The sequence below is a fragment of the Danio rerio genome, chromosome 2 (genome assembly GCF_049306965.1).
Source record: "Danio rerio strain Tuebingen ecotype United States chromosome 2, GRCz12tu, whole genome shotgun sequence".
In the NCBI taxonomy this organism is placed as follows: domain Eukaryota; kingdom Metazoa; phylum Chordata; class Actinopteri; order Cypriniformes; family Danionidae; genus Danio; species Danio rerio.
The window spans coordinates 30,958,561-30,978,779 of record NC_133177.1 but is presented as its reverse complement, the minus strand read 5'-3'; the positions used below and the strand labels follow the sequence as shown (position 1 = coordinate 30,978,779).

The window sequence follows — 20,219 nt, the reverse complement described above, 5'->3', positions numbered from 1 at the left end:
CAGAGTGTGTGTATGTGTGTGTAAAATGGGCCCAGATCCAGCAGTTGAGACTGACACTTTATGCAGTCTTTTTTCATGCGTCCCATCAGAGCATCGTCAGCCACCGTCAAACAGACAGAGATACTCCAACCTCCAGTTTCACCCCTGACACACACAACACACACACACACACACACACACACAGCTGTCAAACTTGCACAGAGTTCAAACCCTCACTCTTCATCATGGCCATTCCTAATATTCAGGAAACAAGAGATGAGTTGTTGTTAATGCACCCAGTTATCTTTTAAATGGACTTTATCACAGCTGATTTTAAGTTTAATGTCTGATTGGGTTTCAGGTAAAGCTGGATTTTAGCCAAAGAACAGACTGGACCAATTTACCGCAGTACTCTTCAATTGATTTCTCTGTAGCACAAATTGATCTGGTGAAGGACGAAAACTTTACTGCAACCAGACATTATCAGCGGTATCTTTTCAGGCTGGATGCCCAAACAAGACTTTAGGCTTCTTTTATCATGTTGAGCCCTGCATTTCTGCTAGCGGTAGTATTATATGCTAAGGCTGATATTTTTTAAATCCAAGGATCCATCACATTTTCACAAGTATGCAACTTAATTGTGGATCTCTCATTACCTAAGAGAATAAATTAAGGATTTTGCATATAATCTCCTAAACAGGTCTTGTTTTACAATTTAGTGTGAACATGTCATGGTCAGAAGCAGCTTTACAAGATATAACCAGATAAAACCAGATAATAACTGGTAGTGCTGTCACCTCACTGCAAGAAGGTCGCTGGGTCGCTGGTTTGAGCCTCAGCTGGGTCAGTTGGCGTTTCTGTGTGGACTTTGCATGTCCTCCTTTTCCTTTGGGTGCTCCAGTTTCCCCCACAGTCCAAAGACATTGGGGAACAGGTGAATTGGGTAGGCTAAATTGTCCGTTGTGTGTGTGTGTGTGTGTGTGTGTGTGTGTGTGTGTGTGTGTGTGTGTGTGTGTGTGTGTGTGTGTGTGTGTGTGTGTGTGTGTGTAAATAAGTGTGTGGATGTTTCCCAGAGATGGGTTGCGGCCGAAAGGGCATCCGCTACGTAAAAACGTGCTGGATCAGTTGGCGGTTCATTCTGCTGTGGCGACCCCGGATTAATAAAGGGACTAAGCCGAAAAGAGAATGAATGAATGAATGTAGTTTGGAAACATTGCAAATGATGGAAGAACATTTCGACAAGTCTCAGTAAAGAAAGGGTTTGAAGCACATATTTGATGCATAGTTAACATATACACAAGTAAATCCATTACTTCTTTACTAAAAGGAAGTAGGCCTATAACTTACAAATTAATCTGTTTTACTTGCTGTGTTGTGAGCCCAGCAATCACTGATGCTTCATTTACCTCCTCACTTGTGTCTTTCTCGGCAAACTTGTAAACAAACACTTGTGATCGGTTCATGACATCGGCCAGATTGGTGAGTACCGAACGAGTAATAAAATGTGATTATTGGCCAATACCGATCTCTGGCCGATCAATCAGAGCATTTCTAGTTCAAAGTGTTCAAAAGGTCAAAATTATTTAAACATACTTAAAATGAACAGTAATAAAACATTTAACATTATTAAAAAAACACATATCCTTCAAATAAAATCTGTTCTTTTACACCTTCCAATTATCCCATACTGAGAAAAAAATAAAAATAAAAGAAATAATGAGCAGAACATTATTTAGTTTTCAGCATTATTATCTAGAAATAAATTACATGTGTCAAAAATTAAAAATGTTATTGATGGATTTTGTTTTAGTTAGCTTTATAGACGCATTTCAAAAACATTACCAGGGTGTCTGCAGGGTCTTAAAAAGCTAAACTTTCACTGTAATGTAAGTAAAGCTATTCAATTGGTCCGACATCCATCCAATGACCAACAATACATCTCAAAAACAAAAAAGAGATACAACTCACAACAGCTGTTAGACATTTTTTACAGCAAATTCCCCAAATTAAATTCCCTAATCAGGGGGAAAAAATCTCATTAAATTACAAGGCCATTAGAAAAAAAAATCTTCCCTTTAGAAGTCTAAAATTTTATCCTTAATGGTCTTAAAGGGTCTTAAAAGGGTCTTAAATTTGACTTGATGAAACCTGCAGAAACCCTGATTAAATATTTTAGTACCTGTAAAATTAGCTGTTAATCTGTATGCCTTTTTTAAAAACTAAATATTGTTCAAAAAGCAGTTTGACATTTCATAATACTGTAGCAACTACAACAGTTGAGGCAGTAAAATTTTTGTTTTTTTCTTTTATATAAAACCTCTGTATTGACTCACATCTTGGACTCAGGTCCAGAGTTTCCTCCAGCAGGTCCAGACTGATGCAGACTCTGAGGACGTGGCCACAACATCCATGCCTGAAGCTCTTATTGGGCCATTTGACAAAGCGGAATTGGCCAGTCTACCTACACGAAAAGAAGATGAAGAAGAAGCCAGTAATGATACAGATGAAGAAGACTGCGAAACGACTCCACAACCAAGTAGAATTTGTGAGGAACAACAGCATATCATACCAGATCTAGAAGAAATACATGAGGATGAAGCTGATCCCAGAGGAGAACTGCAGCCGCTGGATGTCCCTGACTTCTTGCTCCCTGATGCTCATGAAGACACTAAGAAAGGTGAGGGTTTACTGCTTTACATCTTACAAATGAGATGTTTTCTGTAAAATACAAGCCATTGGTGAACACAATCAGGCTTCTTGTTTGATTCTCATTGGCAATTTGACAATTGTGCGGTTTGCTTTCCCAACAGAGAGTGTGCAGGCCTTTAAAAAGAACAAGAGGAAGAAGAGGAAGAGGAGGAAGGATGTGGAGATGCCACCTGAGATTGCAGCAGAACCTGAGCTGGCCAAATACTGGGCTCAGCGATACCGTCTGTTTTCCAGGTTCGATGAAGGCATCAAACTTGACCACGGTGAGTCAGCATGAAGCAAACCTTTATTTTAGACTTTTAGACAAATCTTGGTTTAGTCTTTTATCTAAAGTAATTTATTGCTGCAGCATAAGAGATGGTAAACGGATTGTTCATCTGAAAATGAAAATTCAGTCATCATTTACTCCACAAACTCAAAAGTTTTTTTTTCTTTTAAAAACAAAAGAAGATATTTTAAAGAATGTTGATGTCTAGTGGCCCTTGACTGTTTTTTCTACTATGGAAGCCAATTACTACCGTTCTTCAAAAAAAAACTTAGTGTTAAATAGAAAAAAAAATGAACTCATAATTTCATTTTTATTCACAGAGCTAGATGAAAGAGATAAAAAAAAAACTTTTGATGAAGTTTTATAACCATAATTTAACAGTATTGTTTACTTGCATGTGTTTTAGCAACACAACATTTTACAGTATACAGATTTAGTAGACCTATTTTGAATGAAGATGACGATAATTTGAGTACTGCATTGATTGCATGAAATAGTTTACGTGAAAACTGATTTGTAAAATATCTACTGTACATGAGAATCTATGGTTAAATAGATATTACAGACCATTGTCACATTGTTTTTGTTTTTTTAGCTTTTTATAAAAATTTAGAATTTATAGTTGGTCAGAATCAATCCTGCTTTGAAAAGCTGGCACATCAAGTTTGTGCTGGTGTGAATGCACATATTTATCCAATTCCAAATTCCAATTCCAGCCTAATTTCGCTACATGTAAAAGTGTATGTGACAAATAAAGGCTTTTCATCATCAAATATTTATCTTCACACTGTATTTAACTTTCTTGGTCTAAATATGCCCTAAAGGTATAGTTCATTAGGGGTGTCAAAATGTATTGTTTCTTCGGTGCACCGCAATGCAGACGCGGACAAATCTGTGTCGGTTCAGTAATAATAGTAACCAGTTATTGTGTACTGACGTCGTTTATCTCATTTGCGATATGTCGCCGCAGCTTACTATGGCGAGTTAGGCGAGCGCAAATGTTTACAACTCTCCAACTACTTAAAAAGGCAGAAGCTGTGCACATTTTTACTGCATATGTGTTTGCTGGACAGTCTTTTACTGACACTTACAGTAGAAGCCTTTATATTACTGCGATTGAGAGAATAAATGTCAACTCAATTTCTCTCTCTCACTGTGGCCCATTTTTCTGTCTGCGATCGGCTGTTACAGCAATACTTCTGCTTATAGACACGAGTGCATGAGTTTTCTCCACCACGTCTATCATGGATCAGCTGTGATCGCAGCTGCAGTGTTGCCAGATGTAGCTGACTAATTCCAGCCCAAAAACTATCCAAAACCTGCCGAAATCGTTTATCAGTGTCACTCATCAGTGAACAGTGCCTGTGAAGTAAAATCTAAAATTGTGTATGGAAAGCATTGTCAATGCACCATGATACACCGAGATATCGAATTGAATCGAATCGATGGCATGATAATCGGAACCGAACGGTGAGACCAGTGTAGGTTCACACCTCTATAGTTCATCCATAAGTAAATTTTTTTTATATTTCTATAACTCAACCTCATTTTTTTTTTTTTTTTTGTCAGTATATAATTGAAGAAGACTTTGAGCTGAAGCTGTGGTACTTGGTTATTCATAACATTTAATGCTACAAAGAAAATTAAATTACATTTGACAGATAATTAATTGACTTAAAATAATTGTGCTTTTATGCGATTAATTGTCTATTTTAGGGCCCATGTAGAAATCTAATATATGACCAAATATAAACATATACTTACTTACTCCCAGGGTAGTTTATATTAAAGTTGATATTTAGCCACACCAAATATTGGTGTTTCGTAGCATCAAATTTTTACGAGGTGGTGAGTATGTGAATTGGGACACAGCATTACTCTGACTGAATTTGAAAGTGAAATTAAAATGCCCGCACATTTGGAAGGGTGCCTATTGCTGCTTCCCAATTCGCATACTTATACTACGCCCTAAAAGTATGTATTTTTTTTGTGAAGGAAAAGTATACTTTTGAATGTGTAACAGAAGAGTATGCAAGCTTTGGGATATACTACTACCTCGTTAACAAATCTATGTGTTGCTTAGTTATGACCGCTATCAATCATTCACATTTCTGTCATATTTAATTTCCTGCCTTATTGGAGAAACATCAGCAGGATAATCTGCCATTCACGAGTCTTTCTTGCAGAGAAATCTCCTCAGGTCATGGAATAATTATGCATTCAGACATTAATGTCCAAAAATGTCTTTGTGTAAGTTCAGTATTGCTGTTTCAGATGAAATATAACACAGAACACGCGATTTAAATATTTTCCAGTTGGCTAGATATTAACAGTCAATCATACAGATATCTTTACTGAAGCCTCTCTACTTGACGGTTGGTCTCCACCATGTTTGTAGTTTATTTACACTTTTCACCCACATTTGTAGTTCTAATCGAATTCACATCCAACGCGCAATGTACTGTGAGCAATATCAACGGTTAGGAGTATGGACAGATCTACACTTAAAATTTTTACCGGAAATAGTAAACCGTCCAGGAACCTTTGGCATACTCTTTTCAACATACTACGATTTGGGACATACTAATTCTGTTTTGAAATACTATTTAGGATGTACAGTATGTGAAATAGCATATATTTTTATGACACCTCCTTGTGGCTATTAAATGAATTACAGCAACTGCGCTCATCTGGAAAAAAACACAGTTAGATTAAATAACCACCATTTATAACAGGTCTATTTGAGAGTCTAAAACTACGGTTAAAACAAATTTACTGCAGTCTGCAGCACAAGATTTCTGTCTTGTAATTTACATATGCACAGATACAAAGATTCAAACGAAACACTGTAAGTAACATCAAGGAAACTCAGTTTAGAGCAAGACCTAGTTATTGTGTATAGGTTAAGGATTTTGAAGATCTTTTTTGGAATAACATGCGCCAGTGAATCATTAACAGTACGACCTGTGACTTTAAATAGAGAGGCACAGCATGAGCAGAGGGATGGAGCATGATGTCAGCATTGAGATTGGTGTGTAGCAGCTGAAGGTGTGGGCAGACTGACTGAACTGGCTCTGTCTGCAGTGTGTGTGTGTGTGTGTGCGCTGCTGACGCTCGACACGGAGCCCCTCAATCCTTCTGCGTCAGACCACCGAGAAAGGGAGGGAGACTGCATATGAGAGGGAGCAAGCGAGAGCAAGACAGCAGGCAGCTTTTAGAGCGCACAGGAGGGCACTCTTTTCTTTCAGGCGCTACGCTTTGCACAAATAGAGGGCTCAGCCTCAGAGGAGGATAACCTTTTAGCTCTGGTGCTTTACCTGTGTTCTTTACTCCACTGCCGCCTGCAAAGTGGGTCACTCTCTTAATGGATGCGGTTTATTAGGCCAAGCACAAGCCGCCTTGTTAATCGCTTTTCGTTTATCCCATTGTGTTTTATTTATCTCATTATGGCTGTTAGATCTACAGCGGAGACCTTGTTTGGTCTTTTTACCCTGTTTCATTTATCGCATAGCAAAGAAGGGACTGGAGATTGTGTAGTTACTGTATGGGGAATGTGAATGTTGGAGAAAATTAATTAGCTGTTAAGGCCTATATGTTCTGGAGGCCATTTGAGTGTGTGGTGAACTGATTGTCATGTTCATGAAAACAGTTTGAGATGTTTTTGTTCATGGATGGGCATGTTAAGCCGTTGGAAGTAGCAATATAGAAGCACACTGTGGTGAAAAAGGGATAGACATAGTCACCAATACTGATTTGCCTTTAGTGCATGAGTCCCCAAACTTTTTCTTATGTAGGGCCAAAAACCATAGACTGTAAAAGATATGGATGTTGTATCCGTGACGTCACCCATGGGTTTCTGAAGAGCGCACATGAAGCGACAAGTGGGCGTGGCAAAAATTTGCGTTAATGTCGGCGCAATAGCCTAGTGGTTAACGCGCCGACATATGGTGCAAAAGCACTTTCTCTCTCTCCCACTTCGCTTCCTGTCTCAATACTGTCCTATCTAATAAAAAAGGCAAAAAGGCCAAAAATAAATCTTTAAAAAAAAAAAAGAAGAATAAATTTGCGTTATTGAGCAGTTGGACAGGTGTACCCAAAAAAGTGGCCGGTGAGTGTGAATTGCAACATCAAAAATTAATGAGATCATGTCCATGTGTTGTGCTATACAAGTCGATATATTGATAATTGTGACAGACCTAATCTTTAGTAACAATGTTTCAGCCACTCTGCATTCTTATTAATAAAGAGGGATAGTTTTACTGTTAGTTTACACCTATTTTTAATAGGTGTGGGAATTTTTGTAGTGTTTTGTACTATGCATCTTCGTATAATTTTTCTGTAGTTTTTAAGTTAAAGTTAAATTTTAGTCACTTTCATTATTACATATGCCACAGTAACTCTGGTATTGGTTTAGGTTTTAGTATTTAATGATGTTTATCTTGAGAAACATCTCTTAAACATCAAGACCAAATGTCAAATGCTTTTCTTTCTGGCAACATGAACTTTTTTTAGGATTTAGGAAAGTCCTCACAGATGGTGGGTGTTACCTTGAATTTTCCACCCTACTTTGAGTAATATATTTTATACGTCCTTCTCACTTTCGAATCATATCTCTTTTACTACATCTGGAATTCTGTTTGAAAGTGAGATCAGAGCCTGGTATCTATTCACTTATTCATGTCAACAGAGGCAGTAGCCCACAGCCATGGTGAGCCTCTTTTCCTTCAGCATTGCCTGATTGGTTGGAGGAGTAGATGAAGAGCGTGAGCTGAATTGTGAATCTCCCCCACCTTCACCCTAGAGAGAGGGGGATTACCTCAGGGCTACAGAGACGCAAACACGCTTTTACTACTGTCATACCCGATGCGAAGAGCCAAACAGCAAACACTTCTCTGACGTTAACATTACGTTAAGAGGCAGATTTTTAAACGAAATGAAGAACTTTGCTCTGTGAGTGTTTTGTATTATAGCATTATTTGACCCAGCTAAAGGCCACTGGCATGTGTTAACACTTTAGAGGCTGTACATACTGTACATGTAACCCTAGGCAACAGATAAGATATCAGGTTTCAGTGGTATATTTTTGGCAATAGCCAAAAATGAATGGAATAGCCAGAAACACAGGGCAGTTGCTGGCCAAAAGGGTGCCCTAAGCAAAGTTTTACTGTGGTGCCCCCACAGAAGAACAGAAACATACAAACATATGTATTTAAACTATTTATATATATCAGGGTGTCTGCGGGGTTGTAAAAGGTAGTAAATAAAATTAAGGCCATTAAAAAGTATTAAAAAGTAATAAACGTCATCTGACGAAAAAAAACAATTCAATTTGTGTTAAGTGCAGGCCTTTATTCTAAAATGTGCATGGATTTATTTATATGTTGAGAGTAGGACCTGAGCGATATCATGTTTGTTCGTGTGCGCACTGAAACAAACTTGGTACCCGGCTTTCATTCATTGATTAAATTAAAGCTAATTCATTTTTGTTGGGGGCTACTAAATTTTTGTCTGGTGCTCCTAAATTGTTTCTGTTGCTTTGAAATATTTAAAGTTGGGAGCACCGGTGCTACTTAGTAAAAAAAAAAAAAATTTTGAGCCCTGACTCCCAGAATCTATTGGCACAGTTCAGCAGGGTTGTCTAAGTGTGCTGAAAACGGCTGCGCCCTTCCAGGCATAGTGGAGAAACAACCTTAACCGTACCGAACTGTTCTTAGAAGAGCGGCTATTGACATTGATGACATATTTGACATTGATTAAATCCCTTAAATCTTTAAATTAAATCTTAATTAATTTCTTTGCTTTACCTAAATGTATATGTTATATGCAATATGTTATTTCATTTGGAAAGATATTTCATTTACGCCACTATAGTTGCAGCTCTAAGTCGTGCTGTTATTAATTTTTTTCTTGAAGGTACTAAAAAAGGTAGTAAAAGGTATTAAATTCAACTTAAAAAGTACCATTTACAAATGGTAAAACCCTCTCTGTACCTGTAGAGATGGACTACATCCTGTTTCTATATCTGTACAGCTGCTGGTGCCTCTGGAGCAGTGTTGGATGATTCGTTCAAAGAAAAATTCATGACATTCATGGCTAGTCAAGCACTGTTCACAATGTTTACAAACTACAACCAAAATGTGGATTTAACTTGCACTATAATCTATAGTGACAAAACCAGACCTTTGCCGTCAGTTTAAATCAAAGGCATTTGCCTTTTTTAACATTTAACGAGTACTTTTCAACAAAAACATATTGTTAACATAAAAAAAGTTAACATTAAAGAATCCATGTAATGAAATGGTTTATGGCCTGTGGTTTTATGGTCATTTGACTCATTTTATGTTTTGATCTTTCAAAAATCACAGAAAATTAGTCAGTTTTGTTATCTCATATAGTAGTGTACAAAGAAGAAAAACTGGCCAATAAAAACACAAATTCACCAATGTTAAGACTAAAGAGACTTTATTGTCAATGCAGAGATACAATGAAATTAAATTGGCAGCTCTCAGAGAGAACAGCAGCAATAAGCCATGTATAGAAATAGACAAAATTATAAACAAAGATAACTGCACTGAATTATAAAAAATAAAACATACAGTGAAATACTTAAGCGCAATGCATGTGTATGTTGTTGGGGTGCATACAGAATTGAAAAGTATTGCAAATTAATAATAGCCTAATAAGAACAGAGTTTATGTAATTATCAGCAACATGGGGAAGAGGGGCAAATGGATTGGTTTATTACAAAAAGTTACAAAACATTGCCTATCATAGTTGCCCTATCACACTATGCATTGCAGCAAAGCAAAAAAAAAAAAATTACTTAAACAACAAATCAGGCAGAATTGGTGCAGTTGGGTGAAGTTTCCAGATTCATGGACGTTAGCTGAAAGTGATGCACGGGATTCATCTCTGCTCCAGACTCTTGTTGTCTTTTCTTGATGCAAGTTGCAAGATGCATCAATTATAATCATTTGCTGGTAGCAGCCACAAACATAAGTGGGCTGGGGCGCACACACACAAGGAAAAAAATTACGTCACATGTTTTTTGCGTTCGTCATTAAATGCATTTTTTAACTGTATTTATCAGCATATTATCTATATATTTTTATTTACTATATATTTTGTTTTTTTATTTAGTTTATATTATTATTACTGAATAAATATTAAATATTTTTATGTGAGCAACCGAGATGGTGCCCTCCTCTGAAGTTGGTGCTCTATGCAACCTGAGTACTCTGTGTATAGGGAGCAGTGGTACAGCAGAAATACATTGAAGGGTCAAATTTTTATTTTATTCCAAAGCTCATTAGAATGTTAATTAAAGATCATGTTTTATTCGGATGTTTTGTAAATTTCTTACTGTGAACCAAATCTAAACTCAACTTTTGATTAGTTATGTGCATTACTAAGCATTTTATTTCTGGAAAGATTAAAAAGTGATTTTCCTCAGTGTTTGGATTTCTTTTTCTTTTCTTCTTTTTTGAGCCCTCATATTCTGGGTTTTCAAATAGTTGTGTCTCCATACAGATTGTTCTGACCATACATCAGTGGAAAGATTATTTATTCAGCTTTCAGGTGAGGTATAAATCTCAATTTCAAAAACCTGACAAAGCGCAAGTTTTTTGGGGTCCAGCATTTGCTAAAAAAGACCATTGATGTCTTTGATCTATGGTGCTGTCGAAGAGAATCTTACAGATTCTGTGGACACCAAAAGTATTGGACAAGTGCTATAGTGCATCAACATGGATCTGCCATTAGACGGAAAAATCACAATACTTAGGTTAGCATACTTTGTGCTTGTATTGTATTCCCATTCATTTGGGAAAAAAACTGGATGATCAGTGGCAAAAAGAATATAAAGACGTTGATTGGACAGTCAAAGTTGACACTGGCCTCAAAATGGAACAATTACAAGAAGCAGTACGGGATTGGGAAGCATAGAGAGCACCGGCCCATTCGACACTCATTACATAAGAGTCGTCATATATATATATATATATATATATATATATATATATATATATATATATATATATATATATATATATATTTAATATCAGAATTGTGATGTAATCCATTCGTTAGGCCTGCAGAAAGAAAGAGAGAGAGAGAGAGGGCCCACGTTCTTCTAATTTTATTGTCATTTTGTATAACTTTGTCAGGTCACATCTGATGTGAAAACTTCTCACTTGGTTAGTATGAATCACTTTTTTGTAATATTTTTTTCTGGTGAATTGTGCTCAACATAGCAAGTAAATAGCATTGTTTTGATTGTTTTAATTGTAAAATTCAGCCCTACATGAATCCATCTAGCCACAGACACTTTTGTATGGCAAAAATTCAAGATGTCATCTAGATCAGTGGACCCCAAAGTGGGGGTCGGGACCCCTTGGAGCGTCGCGGGACAATGACAGGGTGATTTCCAAAAGTCAAATAAGTTTTATTAAACTATTAGAATTACCATGTTTTAATCATAACCTACAGAAGATTAAATAAAATAATGTTTTGATAGTAAACAACAACATTGTGCAAATGAAAAGCCATCAGCCTTTATTTTTTATAGGAACGGTGTGTTTACAACACAGCAACAGCATCAGCTGCAGCAAATTGATTGCATAGCACCAGGTTAAACTTTGACACCTTTATGGCAATCAAATACATTAAACATAATTGAAGGCCACAACTAAACATTGAGAATGATCTCTGGTTAATGGTCTCTAAAATTAAACCAAGAATAGACTTGTGCTGAAAACATTGTGTCCACCAGTCTCTTTAGCTGAGGTTAATATTAGATTCAACTAATTAATAGTCTAGTTGTTAGACCTTTGCACTTTTTCGTGTTGTCAGTATGCTCATGTTTATATACTGTAGGCCTATTGTTGTGTGAATAACGTTTGCGTATTTATAACAACCTAAGAGAAATTTGGGGGTCGTGAGTCACTGGCATTGTTATTTTAGGGGTTGCGGGCTGAAAAGTTTGGGAACCCCTGATCTAGATAATATTTTTAGAAAACTCTTATACTTTATCATGGTGAGGACTGCACGGTGATGCAGTAGGTAGCACGTTCTTCTCATAGCAAGAAGGTTGCTGGTTCGAGCCTCAGCTGGGTCAGTTGGTGTTTCTATCTGGAGTTTGCATGTTCTCCCAGTGTTCTTGTGGGTTTCCACCGGGTGCTCCGGTTTCCCCCACAAGTCCAAAGACTTGTGGTACAGGTAAATAGGGTTGGCTAAATTGTCCGTAGTGTATGTGTGTGAATGAGTGTGTATGGATGTTTTCCAGTGATGGGTTGCAGTCGGAAGGGCATCTGCTGCACAAAACATATGTTGGATAAGTTGGCGGTTCATTCTGCTGTGGCGACCTCAGATTAATAAATGGACTAAGCTGAAAAGAAAATGAATGAATGAATGTATCTTGAGGAAATGTACATAATTTAAATGAAAACTTCAGTATTTACATTAATAAACGATATTTAATAATAATAAGGTGACTTCAAACATTTTTTTAAACATTATTCAAAAATTTTAATTATTAAAGTTTACTGAGAGTAAATTTATTACAGTTCTTTTGGAATATTGTTGATCATCTCCTTACCACATATTAATGTTGGATTGCGGGGCAAGCAAACAATTAGTTCTTGCAAAGATTTTGCACGCATTAAAAATTAGTGATCTGGGCGATTTAGGTCAGGGCCAAATTGTTGTGGTGATATAACTGGGTAAGAGTATCTCTAAAGCTGCAGGGTTTGTGGGTTGTTTCCGATTAGCAATGAAAACAATTGACCAACATTGGTCTGAGAATAGACAAACCACAAAGCGGTGATGCACAAGGCCAACAAAAGCTATCCGGTCTGCTCTTATCCACCCGTCACACTATATTTCAATGCTGTGTCACATAATCTACAGTAATGTAAAAGTGTAGTGAGCTGTGTAGCTGCAAACCAAATCAAACTGCCTTTGATGACTGATGTTCAGCAACTAATGCCGAGTTCAGACTGCATGATTTTAAGCACGATTTTGACTCACCGACTGGTTTTGAGAAATTGCCGATAAATGCCTGAAATCACAGGCAAATCGGTTTACACAGTGCGAACTATCAAAGACGTGATCTGAAAGAATCGCTGATAAGTGGCCGATGCCTGTGAGATATTTGGCTTGCTAAATATCTGGATGTCGGCGATTCAAATCATGCCGTGTGAAATGAGTTTTGACTGACAATAACATCGGCGATCACCTAAAGCCAACGAGAGAGCAGCATTCACTTGTGTGTGTACCTGCAGGCCAGCAAGAGGCTGGGGGAGAAGTTAAAAGTGCTCATTTTCAGTTTATTTGGACCCAAGAAATGGAGGAAAAACTAGCAGAAATTTGGCAGGAGCACATGTGTCGTTTTGACGTGTCATCTGAGCAAAACCACAACCGGGTCGAAAAAAAAAAATTGAGAAGAAATTACAAATTCCCTTCAAACCCAGGTGAGCAAATATGTACATTTCTACCCCATAAAAGCTTCTTTCAGTTCATTTCAATTCAATTCAATTCAGCTTTATTTGTATAGCACTTTTACAATGTAGATTGTGTCATAGCAGCTTCACATAAATGGTCATAGTAAATTGGAACAGTGTAGTTCAGTTTTTTAGTGTTTAAGTTCAGTTCAGTTTAGCTCAGTTCAGTGTGATTTAGAATCATTACTGAGAGTTTAAACACTGAAGAGCAAATTCATCGATGCTTATAGCTCTACCAATCCTGAACCATGCGAGCCAGTGGCGACAGCGGAGAGGGGAAAAAAAACTTCACCTGATAGAAGTGAAGAAAAAAAAACCTTGAGAGAACCAGACTCAGTTGGGCACGACCATTTTAATTTCTCCGCTGGCCAAAAGTCTTGTGCAGAGCTTCAGTCACCGCAGTGGAGGCTTCTTTCTTGTTATGTAGTTAATATCAAAATATACACTATGTGTTTTTGGTTGTGAGATGTAGTTTGGAAAAAGTTGTCAGCGACTTCCTATTTTAAAGTCATGCAATGTAAAAAGCCCCTGTCGCCGATCCATCTTGCAGTTTAAATAAAGTAGTGACAAAACTCAAAACCCAAATAGTCATGCAGTTTGAAAACATCTGTGACACGACTATTGTGAAAATAAATCATGCAGTCTGATCTCGGCATAAGGGCCCACGATGAGCCGGCAAGTGTGGGAACGTTGATCAGTAGGACATAGTCACCTGCTCTGATAAATGCTGATTCTTTTACATTGTATATAAGGCTGTGTGGGTGCTGTTTTTATGGACAACCAATGACACCAGGGTGCATTGTGGAAGTGATGGAAAAAGCTAGTGAGGGAAGCATGATTGAATCCTACAAGACATTTTCAAGAGTCGACAACAGTGTATTAAGTCAGGTTGGGCGTAATGCTTTCCTTAATGCTCAGATTTATAGAATAATAATTTTAGGTTATTTAGGGATTATAAGATGACTTATCTATATTCCAAAGCATGTTATTTGTAGATAAAACTAAAAGATATATATATATATTTTTTTTTTTTTATTGATTAAGTTATTTGGTGTAAATCTGGCACCTGGTGTTAAATGTGCTAATTATCTGGCAAACTGCAGTTAACTGGCAGCGTTATGTTGCAGATTTCACTGGCGTTGCAAGATGGTGAGCCTTTATAATGTGACTGTGGAGATTATGGCCGAAGGGAGACCCTTGATAGCATGCCAGAGAATCTGGTTGTTCCACATTTGTAATTTCTAGAACACCGATTGAAACTGACTCATTCACCACAAAAGTGGCCGGTTGTCCACAAACATACAAAAACAAATCAAATGCACAAGAGGAGAGGATAGCATGCAGAATCTTAATGGGCAATTAGGCTACATGGCAGAATTTGTTAATCAGAATAGGTTCTTTTCATTGCATTTAAAATGAAACATGGACAGTGAGTGAGTGTGCGTTGTAAGTGAATCGTGGTAACATCGCAGTGAGGCTCTTAGGCCCCATTTATACTAATACATTTTAGTTTTAGCTTTTGCTACGGTTACTCCAATATCCTATATTTAGCAGTTCTTGTGTGTATTGCCTCCTCTTGTTGAATCGCTGAATTCCCTCCTCGATTGTAAGTTTACTAAATGAATAAATGTATATGTGAAACATGGGAGGCCGAGAAAAATGCAAATATTTGGAGATAGCACTTTAATGCTTTTGTATCGGACTTCTTCAAGTGTTTCTAAGTTGTGTAGCTTTGATCCCCTCTGTATTTTGTGCTCCAAAAAGCGCATTCTCTTCACTTGAGGGCACCTGTATTTGTCAGGCTCCTGGTTCCACGCGTAGGCCACTTACTGTAAACAGGAAAAGCTGAACGCGGTTTCTTCAGACCAGTGATTGTTGCTTAAGCAGGTGTTGGATTCTCAGTGGACTGAAAAATACGAGAGGCGGAAAAACAGAGCTGTATTTGTGGAGGCTAAAAGCAGATGGTGTTTGGTCTCCACAGAATCAGCGGCGGACATGCTCCGTTAAACTCCAGTCTCTCTGAGCTGCTTCAACGCAAGTGCATCACCTTTAAAAACAGCCACACATCCAGATTCACGCTTACAGAATGATGAACTGTTTGGAGATACAGAGGGAAGATGCGTTATGATTTTCTTATCTTGATCGCATTGTATGGTTTTGTGAAGCTTCTCTCTGGAATATATATGGTTTGTGGCGTCTCATGATACAGGGGTGATGGTGATATTTTATATTGTTACAGATATCAGCTAGATCATGCTTTTGGCGCCAGAGGCTGCTTCTAATATGGAGCAAAGCTATATATTTAGAGAGGGAGAGACGCTGTTTGACGTAAGCAGAACAGAGCAAAGCTTCAGCTCTTCAAAAAGAGAATGAATGCTGTAGACGCCCTCTGCTGGTGAAAGCGGACACACTTCTCACACATTTCTTTTTAAAACGTGTTGAGGTTGAAAGGGGTAGCATCTGTCATCACCCCTAAATTGATCCAAACCAGTTTTAGATTATTTGTTTTGTTGAACACAAAATAAGATATTTTGAAAAAGGTTGAAAACCTGTAACCATTGACATCCATAGTAGGACAAATACTCTCGATGTCAATAGTTATTTTTCCATCCACCTATTAAAAAAAGCTTAATAGCAGATATGCATGCATTTAGAAAAGGAGTATAAAATGTGCACAATTGGATAAGAAACCTATTTATTGATTAGAAAAAGCTTCACAAAAACTGATGGAAACGCATTACCCGAATAAATTCCAGTGTGCATCAAATAAGCCATGTGATTTTATTTTAACAGACCATGAGATAACAAAATTAGGTGCAATGAGACAGCATTAGCGGACAAAACAGCAGCCCGACCACATTGTAAACATCTTAAATGTTGAGGGCGTTTACATGGACACCAATAACCGGATTTTAACCTCTGACGCATGCATTATGATCTATATATATATATATATATATATATATATATATATATATATATATATATATATATATATATATATATATAAAAAAATGTACTGTTTTTCTTTTCTTAGAATAGCTTAACTTGAAGTGCTCTAAAAAGAAATTGGGGAACATTTTTTGAAGGTACTTAATGATATGTTGCCATATGGCAACAACGTCCAATAGTGGATCTAATTTAGAAATTTCAAATTTAGAACTTTTCCTTACGTAATTAATCGTTTTGTTCTTTGAAATGTTTGTTTTGATTTAGTTGGTGTTGTAGTACTATTAGCTTATAATACTGAACTTATAAATGAAACCTTATACATGTCTTTCAACAACTGATATTCCAACAGCTTTCATTTATTCCATTCTTTTTTGCTGAATACTGTTGGATACAAATATAATATTGTATTATAATGTATACAACATACAGTAAGTATAAATATTTCCTTCAGTAAATATTATAACAAATAAATAACAAATGTAATATATCTAGATGCATCAAATTAATGTAGCTATTAGCTAACAATGTTTATATATTATACTATACACTATTCTATGCCTGTCTTATATGCTAACTTATTTGAACTGTCACTATCACTGCTCTTATGTCCAGTCTGCATCATTCCCATGGTCACTAAAACCCATCTCATCCTCTCTTTCATCTGCAGGAAGAGCCAGCTGACCTTTCTAGCTAGCTAACCTATTGCAATATTGCATGTTCCAGTATTGCACAGTGTTGGCATTTGGTAACACATAAATTTGATCGATTTACAAAAAATAATTTTAAGAAAAGCATTTTTGAGTTGTGAATACATCATCATAACTTACTAGAGGTGATGTTTCAGATTTGTTTGTGGATCTGACATAATTTGATCCTTTGTTTTTATTGATGCTTACATTTGCATTCAGCAACTACTCACAATAAACGCCAGTCTGTCAGAAATCGTGCCACAGAAAAACACTGCAGGTTATGTGACTAAACCAAAGCACATCATTGGCTAAACTAAGGTCTTCTCTTTCCAACAAAAAAATTGAATGTTGGTCTTAAGAAAACAGTGGCAGGAAGATAAACATAAATATTATGTTGTCATACGGCAATACCATGCGGTAGAGAATTTAGCCAATATTCTGATTAAGAATCTACCATGTTATCCTTGATTTTTGATCAATTTAATCCAATTAAGGCATGTTGAGTATGCTGATTTTAGTTGCATTATTTAAGTGAGGTACAGACATGTAAATGCCTTAATCAAACTTTTACTATTGTGTATGATTCTCAACGCCTTTTGTGACAGGATAGTCTATATACACACGGCTGTTTGACACTATTCTCTGCACCTACCGAGTCAGTGAAGGACCACAGACACGTGCAGTTTTTTTCCCATACAACATGCAGTATCAAACTCCATTTAAAGCAACACTCTTCCAGCAGTTCATACTCCCATTCAATATCTCGTTTGTCACTGGGGGCATGCATGAAATATTCCTGAATTAAAATGAAAGTGCCAAACTGCAGTTACAGTCGACACGTTAAAAATGAAACACTCGAAATTACATGAAACTCCGGAGGAAATGTGGATATAGCCAAAGACCATCTTTAAAGTGGTTTGATATTATTACCCTCCAGAACGGTCTTGATCTTCTGAGTCACAAGTAAATTGTTATATTAAAAATAGACACGCTGTGGCTTCTCCTACCACAATTTTTTTTTTAATTTTGGGGGTGATATTTGGCACCAGTTTATCAGGAAGTGACCTTTTTACACTTTGACTCATTGCATTTATTGGCAAATGTTTTATACAAGGTTTTACTCATGTTTAATTTGCATCTTTGGATGAAACATAGTTATTACACCTATTGAACATTCTTCCGCTGAAACTGTTTTGGACCAAGTGAAGAGTTAGTAAATAATGACAGAGTTTTTATTTTTTGGTTTACTATGCCTTCAACTAGTATTAAAATAATAATGTCTAGGTTTGTTTGTGGTTTTAACTGTGCATGAGCGGCTCGTGTCCTGAATGTAAATGTGAATGATGAGGACTGTGTTGTGTCCGCAGAGGGGTGGTTTTCAGTGACTCCTGAGAAGATCGCGGAGCACATCGCTCTGAGGGTGCAGGACTGCTTCAACACAGAGCTCATTATCGATGCCTTCTGTGGTGTGGGTGGAAATGCCATTCAGTTTGCCCTCACTGGTAAAAGAGGTACACAATTTCCCAATGCCACATCATGTCAGAACAGCTTTACTGTGCTGCTAACAACCGTTTATTGGTTACCATTTGTTTCTGTAATATACTGTAAAAAAATCTGTAATATACTGTATACAGTTAAAGTCAGTATTATTAACCCCTCTGGATTATTATCCCCCCTGTTTATTTTTTTATTTAGAGAATAATTGACTAAATATTTTTCAAGACGCATCTATACAGCTTAAAGTGACATTTAAAGGCTTAACTAGGTTAATTAGGTTAACTAGGCAGGTTAGGGTAATTATGCATATATATATATATATATATATATATATATATATATATATATATATATATATATATATATATATAGTTTTTAATGTATTTTAGATCAAATTAATGCAGGCTTGGTGTGCAGAAGAGACTTGTTTAAAAACATTAAATCTTTATCGTAAAGTTTTGAATTATTGTTTTGAATGCAAATGACATTGATATGTTGTCATTTATATATTATAGAAATATAATAAAAATAGTCATATAATTTTTTTATTTAAACCATTTATGAATAAAGAAAATACCTCAAAATACCTATTAAATGCAATGATGTTGCTTCCTTTATTCAGTTTTATTTTAATTAATTGATGAATTAATCATTAATATAGTTTTTTTGTCAATAAACTGTTTACATACATTTTATATATTCACATTGTATATGTCATTTATTTCTGCTAGTTGTTGCATAGTATTATTATTGTAGAAAATAATAGTATATTTGATGAATAAAAAATGCAATATTTCAGAACATTAAAAAAAAGTCGATTTTGTAACATAATTATTTATTTATAATATTGTTAAAATTTGCAAGTCACATGCTAAGTTGAAACTTTCCTCAATAAAATGTTTAAATAATAATAAGAATAATAATCGTACCAAACATTTTAAAAGAAAATATTTTAAAACATTTTTATGTGATATTTACAATCTGCACATTGTTAATATTACTTTTATTTTTATTTATTTATTTTATTTTTTTAATGAATGACTATCTACTGTGTGTGCTGGCTACACTACATGACAAACAGAGCCATTAAACTGAAACTTAACTGAAAGTACTACAAAACTGCAACATAAAGTGCTTGGCACATGTGTCTTAAACTAGGTTCTTATTTTTAGTTCTTCATCATAACCTCTGTCATTAACTCTTGACCCTGTTGCTCTGGTATGTTTGTAAGTGAGATGTTACTTTTCCTCTTCTGATATCCAGTGATCGGCATTGATATTGACCCGGTGCGTCTGGCTCTGGCGCAGCACAATGCTGCAGTGTACGGCGTGGAGCAACGCATAGACTTCTTGCAGGGAGATTTCCTTCAGCTGGCTCCACATCTGCGAGGAGACATGGTTTTCCTCAGTCCGCCGTGGGGAGGGCCAGAATATCTAACCGCTGATGTCTTCAACATCCAGACCATGATGACTCCTGATGGATATCCTTTCTGCCCTTTCATTATCGATGCCACTTCCATTTTGTCAGAATCAATAGAATTTTATTTTTCTTTGTGGCTTTAATGTTTTATTTTTTTAATGCATGTGGTCAAGATGCTTTAAATTACCTGTAATTTCCTTAATTGTC

At 36.4% G+C, this 20,219-nt stretch overlaps 1 protein-coding gene across 4 annotated transcripts in view; it reads left to right on the top strand.

Annotated features, from left to right (window-relative positions):
• tgs1 (trimethylguanosine synthase 1) overlaps positions 1–20,219 on the top strand; it is a 38,059-nt gene that overhangs the window by 13,411 nt on the left and 4,429 nt on the right. For all 4 annotated transcript variants that reach the window (NM_001423263.1, XM_073911543.1, XM_073911537.1 and 1 more), the window contains 4 exons: positions 2,326–2,656; positions 2,790–2,951; positions 18,464–18,607; positions 19,857–20,073. In NM_001423263.1, coding sequence (NP_001410192.1) covers positions 2,326–2,656; positions 2,790–2,951; positions 18,464–18,607; positions 19,857–20,073 — 854 coding nt within the window. The remainder of the gene's footprint in view (positions 1–2,325; positions 2,657–2,789; positions 2,952–18,463; positions 18,608–19,856; positions 20,074–20,219) is intronic.